The 20,705-nt window shown below is 34.1% G+C and overlaps 1 protein-coding gene across 1 annotated transcript in view; it reads left to right on the top strand.

The window, feature by feature from the left end:
- The window catches only part of LOC136041198 (thioester-containing protein 1 allele S1-like), a 169,761-nt gene extending 149,797 nt beyond the window's left edge, over window positions 1-19,964 (top strand). The window contains exons 23-29 of the mRNA XM_065725770.1: window positions 2,770-2,903; window positions 4,104-4,339; window positions 10,601-10,762; window positions 12,308-12,504; window positions 13,767-13,935; window positions 16,372-16,477; window positions 19,768-19,964. Of these exons, the coding sequence (XP_065581842.1) occupies window positions 2,770-2,903; window positions 4,104-4,339; window positions 10,601-10,762; window positions 12,308-12,504; window positions 13,767-13,935; window positions 16,372-16,477; window positions 19,768-19,943 (1,180 nt within the window). The 3' untranslated portion in view covers window positions 19,944-19,964. The remainder of the gene's footprint in view (window positions 1-2,769; window positions 2,904-4,103; window positions 4,340-10,600; window positions 10,763-12,307; window positions 12,505-13,766; window positions 13,936-16,371; window positions 16,478-19,767) is intronic.
- Window positions 19,965-20,705: the final 741 nt, after the last annotated feature.

Here is a 20,705-nt window from a genome sequence, read left to right as displayed (position 1 = left end):
AATTTTCGATTCTGTACATGGAAATGCTATAAAAAGGCTCTAAATGCGGAGTAAATTCATATGTTTACCCTCTCCCTGTTTTTCTTGGACACGAAAACTTCATACATGGGCGATGCAACAAGGACATGCGACTGCACACATGAAGTAAGTTTTGTATTTGTTAAACCAAAAAGGTCTAAATGTACCGTATGTTAATAAATCTCTGTCGAGCTTCTAGCAAATAATCTGAAACCACTTGGTTCCTTCTGCTTCAAACAGGGGGCTTCTCCTTGTGCTAAAAATTTAACGGAGAAGTAAGAGGGGGATGAGGTAGTGATGGAGCCAGGTCCCGGTTAGCGCCTTCAGCAATCTTTACACCGAATAACTACTCCTGGGAATTCGCTTTTTTTTTTTTTTGATTGGCATTATCTGATTTTCTCTGCCCGACATCTTCCGCGGTAATAAAGTTGCCAATCGTATGAAATTGTGAAATGATGCATCTCATAGATGAATTTTTATACAGAGAAACTAATGTTTGTATACTTTCATCTGCTATTTTATCAGTTACTATTAAAGGAGCCAAGGGTAAGTTCTAATTTTTTTTAACCTTGAGAAACCTATTAAAGTTGAAGAGATACATGACACCGTTCCTCTGCCTCAGTTCTAAACACAGAAAACAAAATAACTAATTCAATTAAAATCATAAACGAGATGTCTTATGGAAATAGATGGTAGCACTTATGAAAACCAATGTTCAAACGCTAATTTTATGGGTCCTAAATCATTTTTGTTTATCATTCTAGAAAAAAAAAATCAATGGGAGCAAGGAGCCATTGATTATGTTTTAGGCATGCCTAGCTTTTAATCTAGCAACTTTGAACCTGATGCTCGCTTGCTTGCGAGCTTAAACAGTGTTTTTCCCTTGAGATGAAACCAGAGTCAATACTCGAAGAAGCAGGAGTTTGTTGGAAAAAATCCAGAAAGTCTGGAAAGTTTACTATTTGTACTGGACTGTAAAGCTTCACGTCAGCTCCCACGCAACAGGATACGGCTAATAGAGAGGAGAACATCATCTTTTTTGACCATATGGAAGATATGCAAGTTTCAAAATGTTCTGTTATATCCATCAATCTGGCTGGAGATCCAAACTTTGCCATTTAGGTTTATGCCAGATTTGTCTCTCACTGGGTCGGACAATCTGTCTTGGCCTCTTCGACAATTAGCCAGTTCAACCAAGCGTAGGGTCCCTACCTTTTTCAGTGAATTTGGCAGACAGAGGTAGGATGGTCATCCAAGAACCTCAGGCCTACTTTCTGCTTCCTATCCCATTGAAATAAAATAATTACATTTTTTATATAAAGAAGGTGCCAATTGCCTGTCTTTCGGATAAAAATTTACTGTGGAGGAGGATTAAGTGCAGCTAGAGCCTAGAACATTTTGAAATAAAGCAAGGAACCATCTCATCTTTATACAGATATAAGTCTTTGCTAGTTTTACAGCTGAGTAAGATTTAAGAAAAAATCAGGTCAAAAAAATAAAAATGAGGCAAATGTCTCTGAAAAGACGTCTTCAGTTCATACGAGTTCCAAAAATGAGCAGAAACAAAGATAGGAAGCCAAACAAAGTACAAAAATAAGAAGCGAAGATCAAAACCAGACTTGTTTTATAAAGGCAAAAATTGCTAACTTCTAGAAAACGACAAACGTACCAAACAGACCCCAGTTATTCATGATAGATCCAAGTAGTAACAAAACATACAAGACACTTCAGGTACAGACATAAAAGTAACAACACATACGACCTGAATCATCTCTGTCTTGTACAGGAAGTAACTAAAACTAAAATAAAGAAAAGATTGATTCTCTAGTGTAGTAATTCACTTGTTTCACTTTCTATACCATCTGTTGTACCAGTATGTTTGGGTACTAAATTTAATTAATCCACTCGCATTTCAGATTTTGGATGTATTTTGCATCTTTTGCCTATTTTATGAAACCGTTATCTTTATAAATAAATGAGGCGTCTTGAAACTAAACAGAATAGTTGAGGTTGTTGAAATTGTGGTCGTACAAAATAGAATGAAAAGTGCCTGGGAGTTTATTCAATTTGAGAACCGTGTCTATAGAATTATGGATTGGATGCCAACAAATTACATTTTATTATGTACAATTTATGGTACATAGTTGAACCGTAAGAATTATCAGTTGTGTTTTGGGATGGTAGGGGCTGCCTGGATTATCCCTAGTGAATGGGTTTATCCGTTTGTTTAGCAGCAGCCCAATTGACAACTAAGTTCGTAGTCAAAGACTGTGAGGCACGGTATATTTGTGTTGCTACTACCCTCGTCCCATCCGTATTGCCCATATTCAAGTTTATTTCGAAAAGAAATTCTGAGATTGTCGTCAGCCAGTAACAGAAGGTCATTATAGATGGCAGCAATTCTATATATTATACTGGTCGAGTACCGACACATTGCCGATTGCCATTAAATTGGCTTATTGGCTTATTGGTTTTCTGGTCTTGCTTTAGTTACTGACTTTAAGCTTATTAGAGTTTTTTTTTTCTTTTTTTTCTTAGGGTCTTCTAGCTTGGGTGCTTTCTTTTCTAACAAAATTCCAGGTATTCCTTTTGGATGTACCAGTCATAGGTTAAAGAATGTATGTGAAGAACCCCTTATCAAGGGGTAAGCAAAAACCAAATGACACATTTCTCTTTGAAAGAGGGGCAAAATGATGTTTCTGATTTTGGTAAAGGTATATATTCAGGTTCAATATTTCCCTTATTTTGCAGTTACTTGGAAAAGAAACTCGGTCTCCTTCAAGATCCGTATGCGTTGGCAATAACTACATATGTTTTATATTTGACGGGATCAAGTCTCCGAGAAGTGGCCTACGGAGCGCTGCATCTTTCCAGAATCCAAGAAGGTAATGTTTTGATTGAAACTTATCTCTTATAGCCGTTTTAGTTTGTTATTTATTTTATTTCCCCTGTGCTATTAAACAGGCGACATTCAGTATATATTTTGAAAACCACAGGGATTGGGAAGAATTTGGAAATAATGATAAAAAAAAATAATAATTCAACTAGTAAAAGCAACAGATAAAATCTGTAAATTCCTCTTTTGATGACTTTTCTTAGCAACTGACTACAATAAAAGGAAGAAAACAAGACAGAAATGAACAATAAGTGAAAAGAGAAAATGGATAAACGTAATACTATTTCTCCCGCGATTTTCATTTTGTTATTACTTGAGTTCCGTTGCTGAGGAATGTTCTTGGAATTATGGTCAAAATATTTATATCTGATTTACCTCTTTACGTCGTCGGTTACTTTTGATCCTTATCATTTTTTTTTCTAATAAAGTTGTAACTCTTCAATAAACCTAGCCTTTTAAGAAAGAGCAACGATATTAATTACTCATGAGTGTGAGTGAAAACTTACTAAAATTGGTCAACAATGCTGAACGAAGAAGAAAAACTCATGTTTTCACATTTTCATTGACTAAAAAATTTTAGTGGTTGAAACCATTAAATTTTGCTCAATAAAGTTTTGTCTTTTGTGCTATTTTGAAGTGAGAAAATTGCAAGGCAGTTTAATCGCTTTTGTATCAAAACGGGTGTGGTAATTCGAAAGTCGTTACGTGACATTTTCATAAAGCTTGAATACATAATCCTCCCTCTTAAGCCTTGTAAGGTGTGCCCCAATCTCTTTTCTCCTATTTTATGTGGCTCTCAAGGCATTCAGAAGTTTCTTTTGATTTTACTTTATATTCTTAATTCATAAGTAAGGTTGAGGGAATGGAGTTTCTTATATTAAAATACCTGATTTCTAAGTAAAGCAAAAATGGAAGGACGAAAGATTCACACATGATGATAGCAAAAGGCTTTTTAAAGCGTCCTGATTTCTAAGAAAACAAAAAACATAACGATAAGTTTTTAGGGCTAGTGACGGAAAGAAAGAGCTTTTTAGTTATCAAGAGCACTTTTTAGTTGTCATTTCTTATCACTTTCACATCAGTTGTCAAAATATTTATATATCCTTATAAAAATAGTTAGAAAGGATTAAAATGAGCCATTAAATTAATGTTTAGAACTAACATAATATTTCTTCTAATTCTATTTTAGGTAGCTTCATTTATTGGTCACGTACAAAAGTTCCTCCTACAAAAGTTGTTTATGAGAATCAACGGCCCTTTTGGCAGCCAAGGATGCCAAATGAATCAAACAGTCTTGCAGTAGAGACATCTTCATATGCCCTGCTTGTCTACATGTTAAGAGATAGCACTAGTTATGTGCCAGGAAAAGTAGTAGCATGGTTAAATACCATGCGAACTGTTGACGGGGGTTTTGTGAGCAGTACGGTAAGCTAGGTTTGATTTTGTTTTTAACTCTATTTTCTTCTGTATTCCCGTCGGGTTAAATCAAGACGTTTAAAACACAACGTTGTAACTAGTTACTATATGTTCAGGACCGTTTTAGGTTACTCAAAAGTGGTAATATTGGAAAATCCATCTTTATTCATTAGTTTCCTAGTTTAAGTGGAGTTATGAATGGGTTCATGGGCTCCCTGACAGATACCCTGACAAGAACAGAATGGGTATAAAAGGCTGGAGCTGTCCCATTGTTGTGAAATGGTCTTGGGTCTCTGCTCTGTAATAAGTTCCCCCCTACGTCCCTATCCTCCAAAGTGCTTGCATGTCCTCATCTTGGTGTCAGCAAGGACCTTTTAGTAGTTTACCTTGCTAGAACTGTGACTGCCAAGGGCACTGCAGGGTAGACTTGAGGAGTGGTATCCCTAGAAGAAATTGAGGCTTACTAAACGACAAAGATTTGAACGGGGTCCTTATGAATAAACAAATCTTTAGCTTTTTGTAAGCTTTCTTTGAGCTTAATAATTTTTTTTAGCTAAGTACTTCTTGGGAGGGACTAAAAGAGGAAACTTTGAATAAATTGGGATGCAGGAAGAGCATGCACAGATGTGTTGGCCTGGCTCAGCTGGCTTGGTGCAGAAGTAAGTTTTGAGTAGTAGTAGCATTGGTAGATGGAATCTCTGTTATAGATATTTTTCGACTTCAGTGCTTACGTTCCATGATTTAAGTTACAGCTAAAATTTAACAGGTCTTATTCTCAGAGCAGATTTTATTTATTAAAATTATTATCAACATATTCGTAGATCGATTACACTTTTTTAACATTATCATTGATTTATTTTTAGAAATATATATTTTGGATTTATTAGAAAAGTAATAAATGTCTTAACCCTTCCACGACCAAGCCCTTCTTTTTTGATCAAACTGAACGAAAAATAAATGATTTTTGACAAAAAAGACAGGCTGATTCCGAATATGCTAAGAAAAGCCGCCGAAAATAAGTAGGAAAAAATATGTTCAAAGCGGGACTCGGCGGTCCTGCCGGGCGAAGCAACCTGATCAAATGCTAGCCAAAGGGGCCAAGAAGTCCCGCTGAAAAATTCTTTTTCTAAAGCTCTAAATAGTTTATTCAGAATAAAAAACTTCGATCAGCAATGTTAGTTACAACACAGTCATTGATGATACTCAACAGAAGAGTTCGTTGCTCATGATGCGCCATGTTACATCGTATTTGGAGCAAATCGAGAACAGACACGACTAAAATTTCTTTAGAGAATACATTTCACAACTTGAGCGTTGAGAAAGGAAGCGAGGGCAGTGCTCTCCCAGACCACTAAGGCTGACATCGTCTGAAACCGAGATGCCACAATTTCATCGTCTTTTTTGTTAAGAGCAAAAGCCTGGCGGAAAGTTTTTTCGTTTTTCCTCTTTGACTTTGGCAGAGACACGAGTCCACTCACGACCCTTCACCGGAACTCAATTAGGGACATTTTCTTCATTAAACAGGATGGTGTGTAGAACATGGGCATTTGAGAGCACCAAATTACCGCTACCCCAGAAAAGCCGGAACCGCATTTCAATGTCTCCTATGTCCCCTATATGCTACCTTTTTTTGGTCCAAAAGGCCTAAAGCCCCCCCACCGTGGTCGTGATAATATTTCACTACTTGAGCGGCTGAGATAACAGGAGTAGATCCATCATAATTATTTCTCCTTACAGTGGCTACCTCTGTAATATGGTAGTTGGTGGTAAATAGAACAGTCTTTGAATCCATCCATTTATAAACACCAATTAATCCACAATGTTTGCAGTTGAAGTTCCCCTTATCTACAGTTCTGTCAGGTGTAAGAATGAAAAACCCCTTCCTCTTTGAGCGAATAGAACAACACGCCAAAATGCCATCTTTCCTCGGCTACTCAACCGATCGACAACTAAACTATCTTTTTACGGATAAATTTTTTGTAGGTGAGGGGATTTTCCATGGAAAGGAACATAGATTTTCTGACATTTATTAAAAAAGATCAGAAATGAGATAAAAAACAAGTTTTTTAAATTAAAAGTAAGGAGCAACAATAAAATTTAAAGCAAACAGAAATTATTGCGAATACGAAAAGTGTTGGCCCCTCTTCAATATGTCGCACTTAACGCTAAAGTTGTTTTTAGAACTTAAAGAAATGCTTTTTATTCTAATTAAACGGTCCTTGTACTTCCTGAAACGGTCCTGACTCATTCTTATATAATCTGAACGAAAATCCCAGCTTCAGCTTAAAGAGAGATGTAATGGGGGGAGGGGACAACACATCATATACCTAATAATCTCTCTTCGCTTTAAGTTTTAATGTTGCTCTTTACTTTCAGTTGAAAAAACTGTTTTTTTGTTGTTTTTTTATTAAGAGACTGAGACTATAGACTTAGTACACAAGAGTACAGATTTTAAGCATTCTTGAGAATGTCCCGGGGCCATCTGCTTAGACTGGAATTAACTTGTCTCTGTTAAGAATCATTAAAGTTCTTTTAATATTATTGTGCTTATGATGCTTTGAAATAAACTAATTCCACATCAGCATTTCAGAGGCTAATTTAACAAAGTCACCTTCTACGTTTTCCCTAGGTTCAAGTATATATTAATATATATATATATATATATATATATATATATATATATATATATATATATATATATATATATATATATATATATATATATATATATATATATATATATATATATATAAACTTCAATTGCGCTGTGGGTTCAACTGTGTAGTTTAAAACATTTTCAGTTAACCTGACCGAAGATTGTTTCTAGATATTTTGTATTACAAACTTCTAGATGATATGAGCAATTACAAAACGAATTCTAATAATTGAGCCCAGAAGCCGGATAGACTCGCAAGACAAATTTCTATTAGATCAATGCTGGGGTGCATTGCTCTAATAGAAAGTGATTGCCAAGCGAAGACCTCACAGTGCCATCGACACCAAGGAACGGTATTTTGAGCAATCTCTATCCTTATTCTTTTTCGTTAGCAGTTCCATCTATATAGCCAATATAGCGTTTGTTTCTATTCAATTAATAGCAAATATAATTGGCAGAATTCCCATGTAGCCAATAGTGGGAATTCTCCCTACTGGAAATCTAAATAGTCTTGGGATTCGCCATGTAGTTTTTACTTTATAGAAAAAATAGCCAACAGAGCTTCAAATAATCAATTTTTTCCATTTAATAGTAGAAGAGATTTCAAAAAGGACGGAACATCCTTTTTCGATACCAATGCAAACATAAGCGGGACGATGATGTTCTCTCACATGATGGCCCATTATAAGAAAGAGAGCCAAATCCCAGAATAAAATACGTAGAATATCCTAGAGCAGGGCTTCTTAAACTATGGGTCGCGACCCCATTTGGGGTCGTGTAGCAAAATTATGGGGTCGCGAGTGATAAAAATACAATTTAACAAAAAATATTTTTTAACTTGTAAAATTATTGTTATAAAGAAAAATAACAATCATCGTAGATAAATATATCATAAAATCTTCTGGTTGGGAAAGACTGTTTATACCAGCATTTCTATTCCGATCATTGTAATATCTTGTATAAATTTACTATGAATCAGAAGATGTTATGGAAATTTATAAAAAATGTAGATTTATTTTTGTCAATCTTTCAAAACCGAAATAATCCTGATAAATATTATCAACAAAATATTTCGAAGAAACTATATAAACGTTTCGTGTTATTTTCATTCAGCCATTGTATGATTGTGAACGAAGTGCATTTTATTCCGAATTAGTCAGTTTAACCCTTTCGCAACCGACGGGACCTTACCGTCCCGGCATGTAAAAATCCTTTGGGCACTTCATAATTGACTGATGGCACCAGAATTGAAGAATGTGCTTGAGGATACTGTTAAGGTCATAAATTTTAATAAGAACCATGCCCTTAACAGTCGCTTATTTTCAAATATCTGTTAGGATACGGATTCCAACTGCACAACTTTGTTATTACATGCAAAAGTAAGATGGCTGTCAAGAGGCCAAAGTTTAAAAAGACTGTTGTTATTAGAGGACGAGATCGAAATATTTTTAACTGAACGAAAATGTGAATTTGCTGCTTTTTTTCAAAATGACTTGTGGCTATCCAAGCTGTGTTATTTGTCAGATAGTTTTGCGAAGTTAAATTATCTTAGCTTGTCTCTTCAAGAAAAAAATTGCAATATATTTATTTCAAACGATAAAATTGAAAGTTTTATTAAAAAGATCAGCATTTGGAAAAGTAGGGTCGAAAAAAATTCGTTCGAAATGTTTTCCAGTGTCGACAATTTTGTAATTGAGAAAATTCATCGTAAAAATTTTATTGCAAAAACTACTGTAGATCACTTAAAAGCGCTAGAAATACAGTTCCGGACATATTTTATATTAAATATTGATTTACAAAAAATAGTTTGGATTCAAAAGGCGTTTTGAATTGGCTTCAGTGAGATTGATTATCTGCCACTTTAAGCTGAAGAGGAATTTGCTGAGCTTTCGTGTGACTCAAACTTAAAACTACAATTCCACAAAAAGCCCTTGACTAGATTCTGGATCAGAATTAGAACTGAATTTCCCACAATCACCGATATAACGTTAACTGTACTTCTGCCATTCAACACCATATATTTATGTGAAGCTACTTTCTCAGCTTTAACACACATTGAATTCCAATATCGTGCAGCGATAAAAAATGTTGAAGAGGTCTTACGTTCAGCAGTTTCAAACATTACACCAAGATTTGATTTGTTATGCAATAAAAAACAGGCATATCCATCTCATTAAATTTTTAACGAAAACTTTAATTTAATATTTACCACGCAACTACTTGGATATATTCGAGAGATTTAAGACGGTCAGAAACCACTTTTGTTTTTGAAACTATAATAAAAACACTTCTGTAACATTTTGTGCAAATTTCAATTTTAGATTTTTATACGTTTCAAAGCGAATTCTAAATTTATATATTTTCATATGCATATGTATATTGTTACCTAATAAATATATCATTGAAAAATATTAATTTATTTTTCTTTTATATTTGTTGGGGTCGTTAAGAAACTCGCAATCATAAATGGGGTCGGGAATTACAAAAGTTTAAGAAGCATTGTCCTAGAAGAATCAAGGCCTTGATTATTTATTTAAAATAAATAATAGGAATTTAGGCATTTACTAAAGAGGAATTTAGGCATTTATTTAAAATAAATTTAAACGTAGAAACAAAACAATCCAAATTTCATAAAAGAGAATACTGTATTTAATGAAAACATAAGAAGACTAAGGATGAAGCGTTTAATATCCCAAACAAACAAGTGAAAACACAAGACTAAACTGGGCTCATAATAGATATATTACCATATATTTACACATATATTTTAAGATATCATTCAAATATTTGACAAATTCAACATTTAATGATCTGTTTTTGAACGTACCAAAAGAGGTTCACGAAATTCCTAATTTGACGCAGAAGACGATTGCCAAAAGGAATGAATACCTACGGAGTTGCACGCTCTAATGTCGCCAATATTGTCCATTAAAGCACCAAGGACAAGGTCAAAACAAAAACATTTTTGTCCCCTGGACCCACCTAGGTGTATTTATACCGGAAAACCGGGATTTTCCAACATTTTTCCATTAGTTGTTTCAAACTATGGAGTTTCTAGGCAGTGCCATATTTCTATCAATGTTGCCATACTGAATCACGAAAACTGATTGTCTCTTTATCTGCCTGTCGTTCTGATAACAGACATGCCAGTTTTTTGGATGCCCTAAGTTTTTCTGGAGGTATAGGAGGACCTGATGATTAAAGCAACCACGACAGTCAACGGTATTTGGGAATCTGCTTTGTTACTCTAATTTCTCTCGGTTCGAGTGATTCAGTGTGTTGCTATATTTTAAGCCGGCTTGCGATGTGTATTCTTCGCATTTTTTTTCTATTAGAGAGCTAAAATAGAGACTAAGTACTTCGCGGGGAAAATATCTGTTCTAGGATTTAAATATATCCTAATTTGTGTAAAATATAAAAAGCTGTTCTTGCTAGTGATTTTATTTTACTCCAAGAGAGATGGGAGAAATTTATGTGTTTATTTTACTTCTAATTAAAACCTATACTATGCAAAATAACATATGCCATTTTTGGTCAAAATTTTCCTGCTTTCTTTCTAATTAATAATGCTTTCAATTTAGATTTTTAATGCGTTTTATATTGCTTCATTCTAGGATACATTAGTGGCTTTACAAGCTTTAACAGAGTTTGCTAACCGTGCTCGTCTTCAGGACGTTACTGACCTAAGAGTGAATGTTGAAGCAAGTGCTAGTCCCAACAAATCGTGGAATATTGCCATTGGCCAAAACGATTTATCACAGTTTCGTCGGTTTCCTGTAAGTATTTATTAAGCCTTCATGTCAAACTTGCAGATGAATAGATAAGTTTGACAGTAATGAAAGAAACTTAAATTGGGAAAAGCTGTGAATCCAAAAGGATATGTTCTTGGTGGGGAATCTTTGAGATCTTGGCAACCACAGGGTCAATGTGTAAATATTAGTGAGTTACGATTTGCCCGTGCAGATTCACACAAAAGTTTTCAGGAAAGAGGTATCTGGAGAGCAGCCAATTTCTTACAAAAAAAAAATGGTAAGCTTTGAGGAAATAATTGAAAACTAGGGAAACAGGGTAAAAATCCCTACACACGAAAAAAAAAAATGAGGTACAATAAACACATTCAGATGCACGGAAATTCATATTGAAATATAGTGGGGGAAAGCAGGCAATTTCTTAAAGCAGAAAATTGTGAATTTTAAGAAAATAATTAAAAACTGGGTTAGATATCAAAATAATTGGCACATTTGATATCAAAATAGATATCAAAATAGATGGCACATTTGAAGCCTCTCTCTATGTTTGCATGTTGAGGAGCAAAAAAAGCAGCTCAATAATTTGTAACCACAGACACATTTTAATCTCCGGGGGGGTCGACTGTCCTCAAAATTTTCCAGTGGCAGGATAGAACAAAATATTGCTGATGAGTATTTGCATTGCCTTAGTTTATGTGTAACTGTGCATTCATCTCAAGTATCAAAGAAGTGTTCCTAGCTTTCCAACTATTATAACAGTCGGTCTCATTAAGTTTTTTTTAATCCTAATTCTCTGCTCGGCACTAGATGATAACCTCAGCACGCATTCTCACTCCATTCCCTTCAGCTGAAAATAACACTTCGATCACCGTTTGTCTATTCGTCGTGTTAATGCACAATTAGCATTTATAGTTTCTTAGTGTTACAATTTCGGGATTTTCTTTGTATGAATTTTGTTATCTGAAATACATGTATTGCAATTAGTGATGCAATAGGCTAATATCTTTCAATACAAATACTCTTAATAACTTTAAATGTTTCGGGGGGGGGATAAATTTTCTCAATTATTTATGGTCTTATGAAAATTTGAAATCAAGCGTGAAACGGTAGGGTGATTTGGAAACGAGAATACTTGTGTTAGAGCCTGCACTTGTCACCTGTCAAAGTTTCTTCTAAGAAATACTCACTTTTAACGTAAAAATTTAGATTTTTCCAAAATATAGGTTTCCAAAATATAACTTCAAAATGTATTTTTTCTAAAAATAGTACTGAATAGAATATTAAAAACGAGTTGACTTCACACATTCTTGGCTTCACGAGCCCTTTAGACAGATTTCACTCTGATTTGTCTATCTTCTTTTTGACAACCATCAAGCAGGTCCTTATTAGATTATTTTATCAAAAAACCTTTCTCATCTTTTTATGCTTCATATACTATGCAACACTTTGTTCAAATAAAAACAGGCATTAAAATAACAAAAAATAGGTTAGACACAAATAGTTAGTCAAGTTATTAAAAGGTGAAAAAAACTTTCGTATAAACTGTAAGCATATAATAAATCCTTTTTCTAGATTGACAATGTATGGGGCCATGTAACAGCTGTTGCCAAGGGTGCTGGTCAAGCTGTGCTACAAATGGATATTCAGTATGGCATTGACTGGTATGAACTTTTGGATAAACCGGAAAAGAAAGTATTCGATCTTAATATCCGTGAGGAGTACTCAAGATTCAGAAACAAATCACTGGTCAATGTTGAAGTATGTGTGAGGTAAGAAAAATCACGGGAATTTCCTATTAAAAAAAAATGCAGTCTGTGGGAGTCAAATCTACGACTTCCTGTATACTAGACTAGTTGCACTGACCATTGAGCTACAACAATCCCAACAAACTTTTCTAAGTAAATTTCACTATTTTATTCAACTTTGCTGCTTATTTTATTGAAATGATTTTAATTTATTATAGACGTTCTTAACAGTAGATAAAAAATGGCTAAAAAGGAAGCAGTTACACTGTTTACTGATGCGACAACAAGCCTGAACTTGAAAGGATGTACCCTTAAATGAATGTCGGATATGTCAAAAACAAGTACAGGCTAGCCAATCAAAGAACATGGCATAATAAGTGTTAATATCCAGTAAAAAAAAAAATGACATATAACTGGATATTCCATTTAGATATAGTAATATTAAAAAATATAATAAAAAATGAAAGGAATGAAGAAATTTGATCAGTTCAATATTTCTTTTGGTTAAATGTGTAGCAATTCTGTCAGCACCCAACATATTTTCTATCAGCGCCCCTTTGCAGCAATAGCAAAATATGAAGCAGGCTATATATTTAGGTTCACTTGAAAAGATCTTGCAAGTTTGATAAAATTTGTCATCAAATGGACGATAAATTTTCATAAATTACTCCCGAATTCTAAATGTGTTTTAACACAATAACACAAAAAAGGTAGGTGATAGTATTTTAATTAAGAGATATCACAGAAAAAACTCAGACTTCAAACCAGCATATGACTTTTGTTAATTTAGGATATTTTAGGAAAAAAAATTATAAATTTTCAACATGCTCCCGCTAAATAGCCGTTAAATCCTGGCTTAAATAAATCCTGTTTTAACTTGATTTGCCTAGTGCATGCTCCGACTACTCAGGTGTTCCAGTTCACGAAAATGAGGGGGGGCGGGATGAAGAGTTTTTTTCAGTTTTTCTGAATGAAGATGCAAAAATAAAAACAGTTTTCAAACATGAGGGATGGCACTTTTGTTTTTATTTAGATTTTTTTTTTCATAAGGATAACAAAAAAGACAGTGGTTCAAAATTTAGGGGCGATTGCCCCCTGCTCCAATTGACAGCCTGCAACTGCCGATACCCAAGAATATGATGTGAAGAAAAACTTAGATATCTGATTGAAAGGTTACATGTCGATTAGAGAGTGTTGCTAATAAGGTAATATATCAATAGCAGCCCCATTACCCTAACCATATATTTTATTTATGCGACTTGGATAAATATTTTTTTGTCTTGCAGATGGCTCCAAAGTGACGGTTCTCGTTTAAGTGGTGCTACTGTGCTCGAAGTAGATCTACCCTCAGGGTATGGTATTGTTGAAAGTGATGCCTACGAAGTAATTAGACAAACACCTGTAATTCATGATGTTCGCCCAACTCCTTTAACAGTTTCTTGGTTTTTCGAAAAGGTAACTGCTGCTATGTAACTCTATCATGGGTTTATTCATTTGCATGGTCACGTCTCTGTTGCTGACAAAGTAATCATAAGCCTACCACACTACTCAATTGAAACCATTTGGACAAAAATCCATGTTTTGTAGCACAAAATGGCTGAAAACACCACTTATTTGTGGTGCGATTTATTCTATAACTTTAGAAAAACATTACACATCTTATCTTCCTTTCCAAAGAGTCTTCTCTCGGTGTTCTATAACCATTTGTTCGACGCGGTCACTCTCGAGGGGGGGAAAGGGGGCACATCAGTAGTGTCCTTACAATACCACGATGCTGCTTGTTGTTCAAAGTGGAGGACAATAAACCTCCAGTTAAGGGTTTCGAAACGGGTGATGCTTTATTATTTATTTCGATTGAAAGTAAAATATTTATGTAAGAATCATTTTGGTAGTTTCAGGATTTTTTTTAAATTCTAAAAATTTTTTATCGTAATTGAAAATCACCATTTGTCTGAAACTGAGTGGAAATTACCATTTTACAAATATTTTTGCGTAGGAACTATTTGTCGCAACAGAAACAAAAAATATTATTTGAAGTTCAGCTACTATGAACCATAGTTCGCTCTTTACTATGTTGTTAGAATTTTCAACCATGATTTTAGGCTATGTAACAGCGACTTGTAAAATAAAGAAAGTACAAAATTTTAGCACATGTAGTGAGATATTGGATTTTTCTTGCTTGTCATTTTATAACAAACCATGAGACTTATTTGAGGTCTTTTTTTGAAAATCCTCGCTATCAGACAGTTTCTGGTAACCAACTGTAAGTAAGGATCGATACAAACAGATCGAAACTCTAAAAAAATGAAGTTTTTATTGCAATATAGACATTAAAAGAATTTGACTTTAATGCTGATTCCATGAATATTAAATAAAAAAAACAAGTTTTTTTCAACTGAAAGTAAGGAGCGACGTTAAAGCTTAAAATGAACAGAAATTATTCAATATGTTTGGCGGGCACTCGAAGGTGCTCCAAGTGAGTCTCTTTGTGTTTTCGCTTTTCTTTAATTCTTTTTTTTAAAACCTCCTTTCAAGTTGTCACTTTGCAAAATCTGCAGAGTAACAAGAGCATGCTTAGGCCCAAAATTCTGCTGTTTGCTAAAGTTGCTATTTTTGCTAAATTTTGCTAAATTTGCTAAAGTTATGTTATTTTCTAGCCCTCCCAAGCTATTTCCTAGGAATTTTACCTCTACAAATAAAGCTACCAGTCAATTGTATTGTTCAAATGTTAGAAATTTTATTTGAACGCTTTTATTTGTTATATCTCTGCTCTGTGAGTTTTTTCTCGTTTTTATTTATCTTATTGATAGCCTAGTTTTTAATGTGTGCTGGGTTTTCAATACCTTTGATTAAAACAGCAGAGGGTCAATTATGATGACCAAAACCCCAAGGTGCTTCTTTTTCTACTACTATTGTCATTTCAACGGTTTTTTGCCTTTTAGGTAACAATTTACGATTGTAAACTAAGCGACAATTGTATTTTTTTTTGTATTGTTCTTTGTTTGTTAAATAAATTCTCTATCTCTATAAATGAGATATGTCACAAGCATAATTTCCAGCTCAGAAATTATTTATGATACACTTTTACAGTTTACAGCCCTTCTCTATTTTTCTGCTCCTGTTAATTTTACATCTTCTTCAAAAAATAAATAGTTGACATGAGTATAAAAAGGATTGAAATGTTCAGCCAGAACCCGCTTTCTACATTCAAGACCAAAATTAGTACACATCAATGTTTTCTAGTTTGACAGACTTTTAAAAGCGGGGAAGCTGTTTTCCAGTATGTTGAACTTATGATGGAGGATGATCAGATTTGTATAAATCTGATAGTTTGATAACTTAATGTCAAGCTAATACGCATTTTAGAGTGAGAGCCTTTTCTCCAAATAATTTCATTGTTTTAAAGATTTTTTTTTCCAAATTTGTCTAACGTAATATTTGGGCTTTTCCTGTTTTTACCTTTTTTCCTATTTCTCTTTTTCCTATTTTCTCTATTTCCTCTAGGTTTTCCAGTTTTCTCTTTTTTTCCTACAAGTTTCCTTGTTTCTCTTTTGAATATTTCCTACAAGTTTCTCTTTTTCCTATTTCCTCTATTTCCTCTTGTTTCTCTATTTCCTGCGAGGTTCCTTTTTTCTCTTATAAATATATACTTAGCTAGATGAAGAAAAAGTCGTTTATGTCTCTTTTCAGAAGGATATTCCTGACAGATGTTAGGTCAGAATTCAGTGGGGATATCATTTCTACCTGAACAATGATGAAGGAGAAAAAATAAATCAACCATGTCTTCTTTTGGGAGTTTTAAGCCTAATTCGTTGCATTTTTTTTTCCATTGAGAATGCTAATCAAACTAGTTGCTAAACCTGATAATTTGCTAATCAAATTATTTTTTAGGTTACACCTACATTCAGCTGTTTCAATTATACAGTTAAAAGGTGGTTTGCGGTGGCAAATCATACACGCTATAGGAAGGCAAAGATCTACGAAATGTTCAGCCCAGGTAATTTTCTTAGTTTTATTTTCCTCTTGACCTGATGAGTTAAAGTTTAAAACTGACATTGTTGTGGATTGCTTCAAAATTAACACCGATCTTGAGAACACATCTTGCTGCTTAAAATCAAAGCATGGTATACTACATATCAACTAAATCAACATATCAACTAAATACATATCAACATATCAACTAAATACATATCAACTAAATCAACTAAAATCAAATCGGTATACTACATATTACAGGCTTAAAATATACAAGCTAAGCTAAGAATGGATCTGGAGCGCGCTGGGTTGAATACCAACATCTGAAAATCCAGACGTTGCATGCTTCATGGCTTATTGAAAATTCTGCTTCATGGTTTCCTCTGTTTTAACTCTGTTAAAGATGCATTTTTCTTCCGACTTAGAACTTCATGCTGTATTTATCAAAGGTTATAATCCTGTCTTTATTATATTTTAACATTTATTGCTGCTTATCATGCAGCTTAATAGTCTTGGGATTTTCCTGGACCAAGCTTGAATTTTGCTGTCTGATGCAGAGGCCCTAGCTGCAGACTTTCCCACGTAGAGAAGGCTGACGACGCTCTCAACGCCATCCCGGCTTGAGGATTAAGTAAGTAAGTAAGTAATACAGCTTCATATACAACAAAATACAAAAATAGGAAAAAGTTGTATACGTTGGTAAACGTACAAATTATTATTTTTTATTTGGATAGGAAAATAAACCTCACTAATAAATTATTTATCGATTGCCATAACGATAAACCAGGTATACATACAGGGAGTAGGGAAGGGATATTCGAAAACCTTGACCCCCTTTGACCAAAGGTCCTTTAAATTAAATTCTTTGGAATTTGTCAGCAAAATATAATCGATAAGGCACACGGTTACTAGCGAGAAGTGATTAAATTCGATTCAATTAGAGTAAATCAAAAATAGTCTAGAAAACCGACAATCAAGTTACCTTAGTTCCAAAAACTGAAACCATTTAACTATAAGCCTTTCAATAGTCACTGTTGGAATATTGACGCTGGTAGACCACATGATGAAAGTTTGAAAGAAGATTTCCAGGAAAAGTTGAATGCCAAACTGTAGAGTTAAAAATTTGACAATATAAAAGATAGATGGAAAAATTCTAGGAAAATAATTTGTGAAGTTGCTGATTGTGTCTTGGGGAAGAAAGTTGGGAACGCAGCTAAGAATATAGTGAAGATACTTTATGTGTAATAGAGAGGAGAAAGGGCTTTTACAAGAATTATTTCAGTGATATATTATATGAAATTAAGAGGAATGCAAAAGAAAGTATAAAAAGAATTAAGTATGAATTAAGGAGGTGTGAAGTGGAAACCATGGATAAAATTGTAGAGGATCTGGAAGACGTATGTTGATTAATTAAGAGGGAGTAGTCAACCTGGACTTGTCCCAGTTAAAGATAGGAACAGGGCCACAATTAGTCACGAGGAAAGAGTTAAAAGATGGGTGAACATTTTTAGAATGTTAAGCCGGGATGAAGTTATAGGAAAAATATGGAGGCAAACGAAAATGTTTGTGATAGCTTAGATGTAAGGGAAAATTTACATTGTGAGGAAGAATTAGTGACAGTACTAAAAGGATTAAAAAATAATAAGCCCCGGTTCTGATAGTTAGGTTAATAAATTTTTAAATATGGTGGTACTGAGGTTAGAAATAAGCTATTGAATATTAGGAATATTATTTTTGAAAAAGGTGAGCTTTTTAATGATTTTCGGAATACCGTAATTAAACCCCTATATAAGAAATATGATGAGACTGAGTTTGGTTTCTAAGTTTCAAAGAAGAACTAAGTGGTTTTAGAAAGGGTTGAGAATGTGTTTGCCAAATTTTCTCTCTTGGGTTAATAATTGAAAAGTGGGCGAGTCTTCAAACACCTTTGGTTCACAGTTTTATAGATCATTAGCGAGTGTTCGATTTAGCGGATAAAAAAGCTTAAACGAAGGTCTTATCTTTTTGTGGCATATCAGGCAAATTTATTAAAGTGATTAGCTTTATTTACGAGAATAACACTACTGTGGCTAAGGTAGGGAATGCGATTAGTTGCTGGTTTCGTATTGAATCAGGAGTTAGTAAGGGTTGTGTTTTATCCCCATTTATATGGATCATTTTGATAGACTTAAGGAGCACAGGAAAGGCAATGTGAGAACGTGGAATCAAATGGAGGAGAATAACATTTTTTTACTTAGACTGTGCTGATAATCATTAATTCATTATGATAATTATGATACTGATAATTTAATCATTCTCGATGAAAGTGTAAGCAAAATGAATGAGCTTTTAGAGGTTTTGCTAGTTCAAGCTGATAGAATAGGTTGTGATAATAAATGTTAAGAAGCCTAAGTATGTAGGGCTGGAATATGGAATAAGTGAAGATGAAATGGTGACGTTGGGTAGCGGAAAGATTGATCAAGTGGACAGCTTCACTTATCAGCTTCAGGGCCTACCGATTGTTTCTTGTACCCGACTGACTGACCATATTTTAAACTTTAGGCAACACATAAGCGTGGTTCAGTCCCAGTATTTAGGCGTATAATGAGAGTTAGGTTGAGATGGCTAGGGAACACTCTGCAGATAAAAGATAATATATGGCCGAAGATTGTCCTGTCCGACCAGCCGTGTAGGGCTAAACAGAAGGCAGGTCGTCCACGGTTGGGGTGTAAGGATGTTGTAAAGAAAGATCTAAGACAAATAGGAACATCCTAGGAATGTATAAAGGGGGAGGCTTTGAACATACTGGGATGGAGGAGCGGTGTGCGCAGCTGTGTCAGTCTGAGGCGGCTTGGTGCTGCGGTGAGTTGTTAGTAGTAGTGGTAGTAGTAGTAAAATTCACTATAAAGGGTTCCTAGAACCGAATATGTGCAATCTTTGAGGGTTTTTTACAATTAAAAGAAAAGTACTATGTTTTTATTACAATCTAAAAATACATAAAAGGAGAAAACTTGTGAAACTTGTTGAAACTCAGGCCATTTTAGAGTGTGCTTAAAGACATACTTCTATAAAATTCAAAATTTATAACTTATCACATTTTATTTGTAACACCCAAGAAGTGGAGCCAGTGTCCTTGAAAATAAACTTGTTTCAAGTACAACAAGTGACAAAACTAACTGAAAATAAATTGTTAGCTTTACTTTATCTGTTTGTAGGAACAAGACTATAGTAAGTCCTAGGCTTTTGTTTATGTTGTATATGCTTTAACAAATGTTTGAACCATGCAACTTGCCCTTTTTTATTTCATCAACTATTTTTTTCTCCTTTTTTTAGAAAACTTCGAACTCATTATGGTTGATTCAACTGATCTTCAAGTTTTAGACGTCTGTCAAGTTTGTGGATCTTACCAATGTCCATACTGCCCCATGTACAATTTAACTACCCGGTTGCGTTTTAGTGCATTTAGTTTGTTATTTTTTGTTTTAATATTTTATATTACGTTGAAGTAAATAAAAATGTTTAAATTAAAATTTGGTAGTGTTGCCATTCTTTTGGAAGGTAAAGGGAAGGTGGAAGAGGTTTGGAAGCGTTTCTATCACATCATAGTGATGGAAAGCATTGGAAGCGTAAACATCATATAACAGTGATGGAAAACAAAGGTATTTTGCAAGGTATGATCAGGAAAAAATTCTGAAAGTATGGAAATATTAGAAGCTTCAATATTAGAAAAAGGAAAAAGGGTATTGTTGGGTCCCTGGCTCTAATTATCAACTAAATTACAAACTAAATTACAACTAAATTACAGTCCTGTATAAAATTGTTTTCATCCGTACTTTAAAGTCATTCATTTTTCTTGAATCAAATTCTTAAATACCTTGGCTTTGAATATTAAAAAGTAATAAATTGATATTGAAATTCCAATTGACCCATTAAATCTACTCTGTCCCAGATTGGCTGGCATCCCACTGGCCAGACAAAAAAATGAGTTCACTTGTTTTTGTATTTTTATGGTTCATAGTTAGTTCATTGCAATTTCTTATTGAGTTCAAGTTTTGGTTTTTGTGACAATCTAGTGAAAAGAGGTTGAGTTATACTTTGTAGCCCTGTTTTTGTCTATTCCCCCAGAACCGAGTGTCGTGGCCTATACGGGCAATAAAATGATATAATGAGAAGTTCCCTCTGGGTTATAAGAACTTACGTTTTCTTCTTGTTTTCTGGTTTTCTTCTTTGAAAACGAATTCTCTTCTTTTTTTGTCTTTAAAACATAATTT

The sequence above is a fragment of the Artemia franciscana genome, unplaced genomic scaffold (genome assembly GCF_032884065.1).
Source record: "Artemia franciscana unplaced genomic scaffold, ASM3288406v1 PGA_scaffold_1179, whole genome shotgun sequence".
NCBI lineage: Eukaryota > Metazoa > Arthropoda > Branchiopoda > Anostraca > Artemiidae > Artemia > Artemia franciscana.
This window is presented reverse-complemented; position numbering and strand designations above follow the sequence as displayed.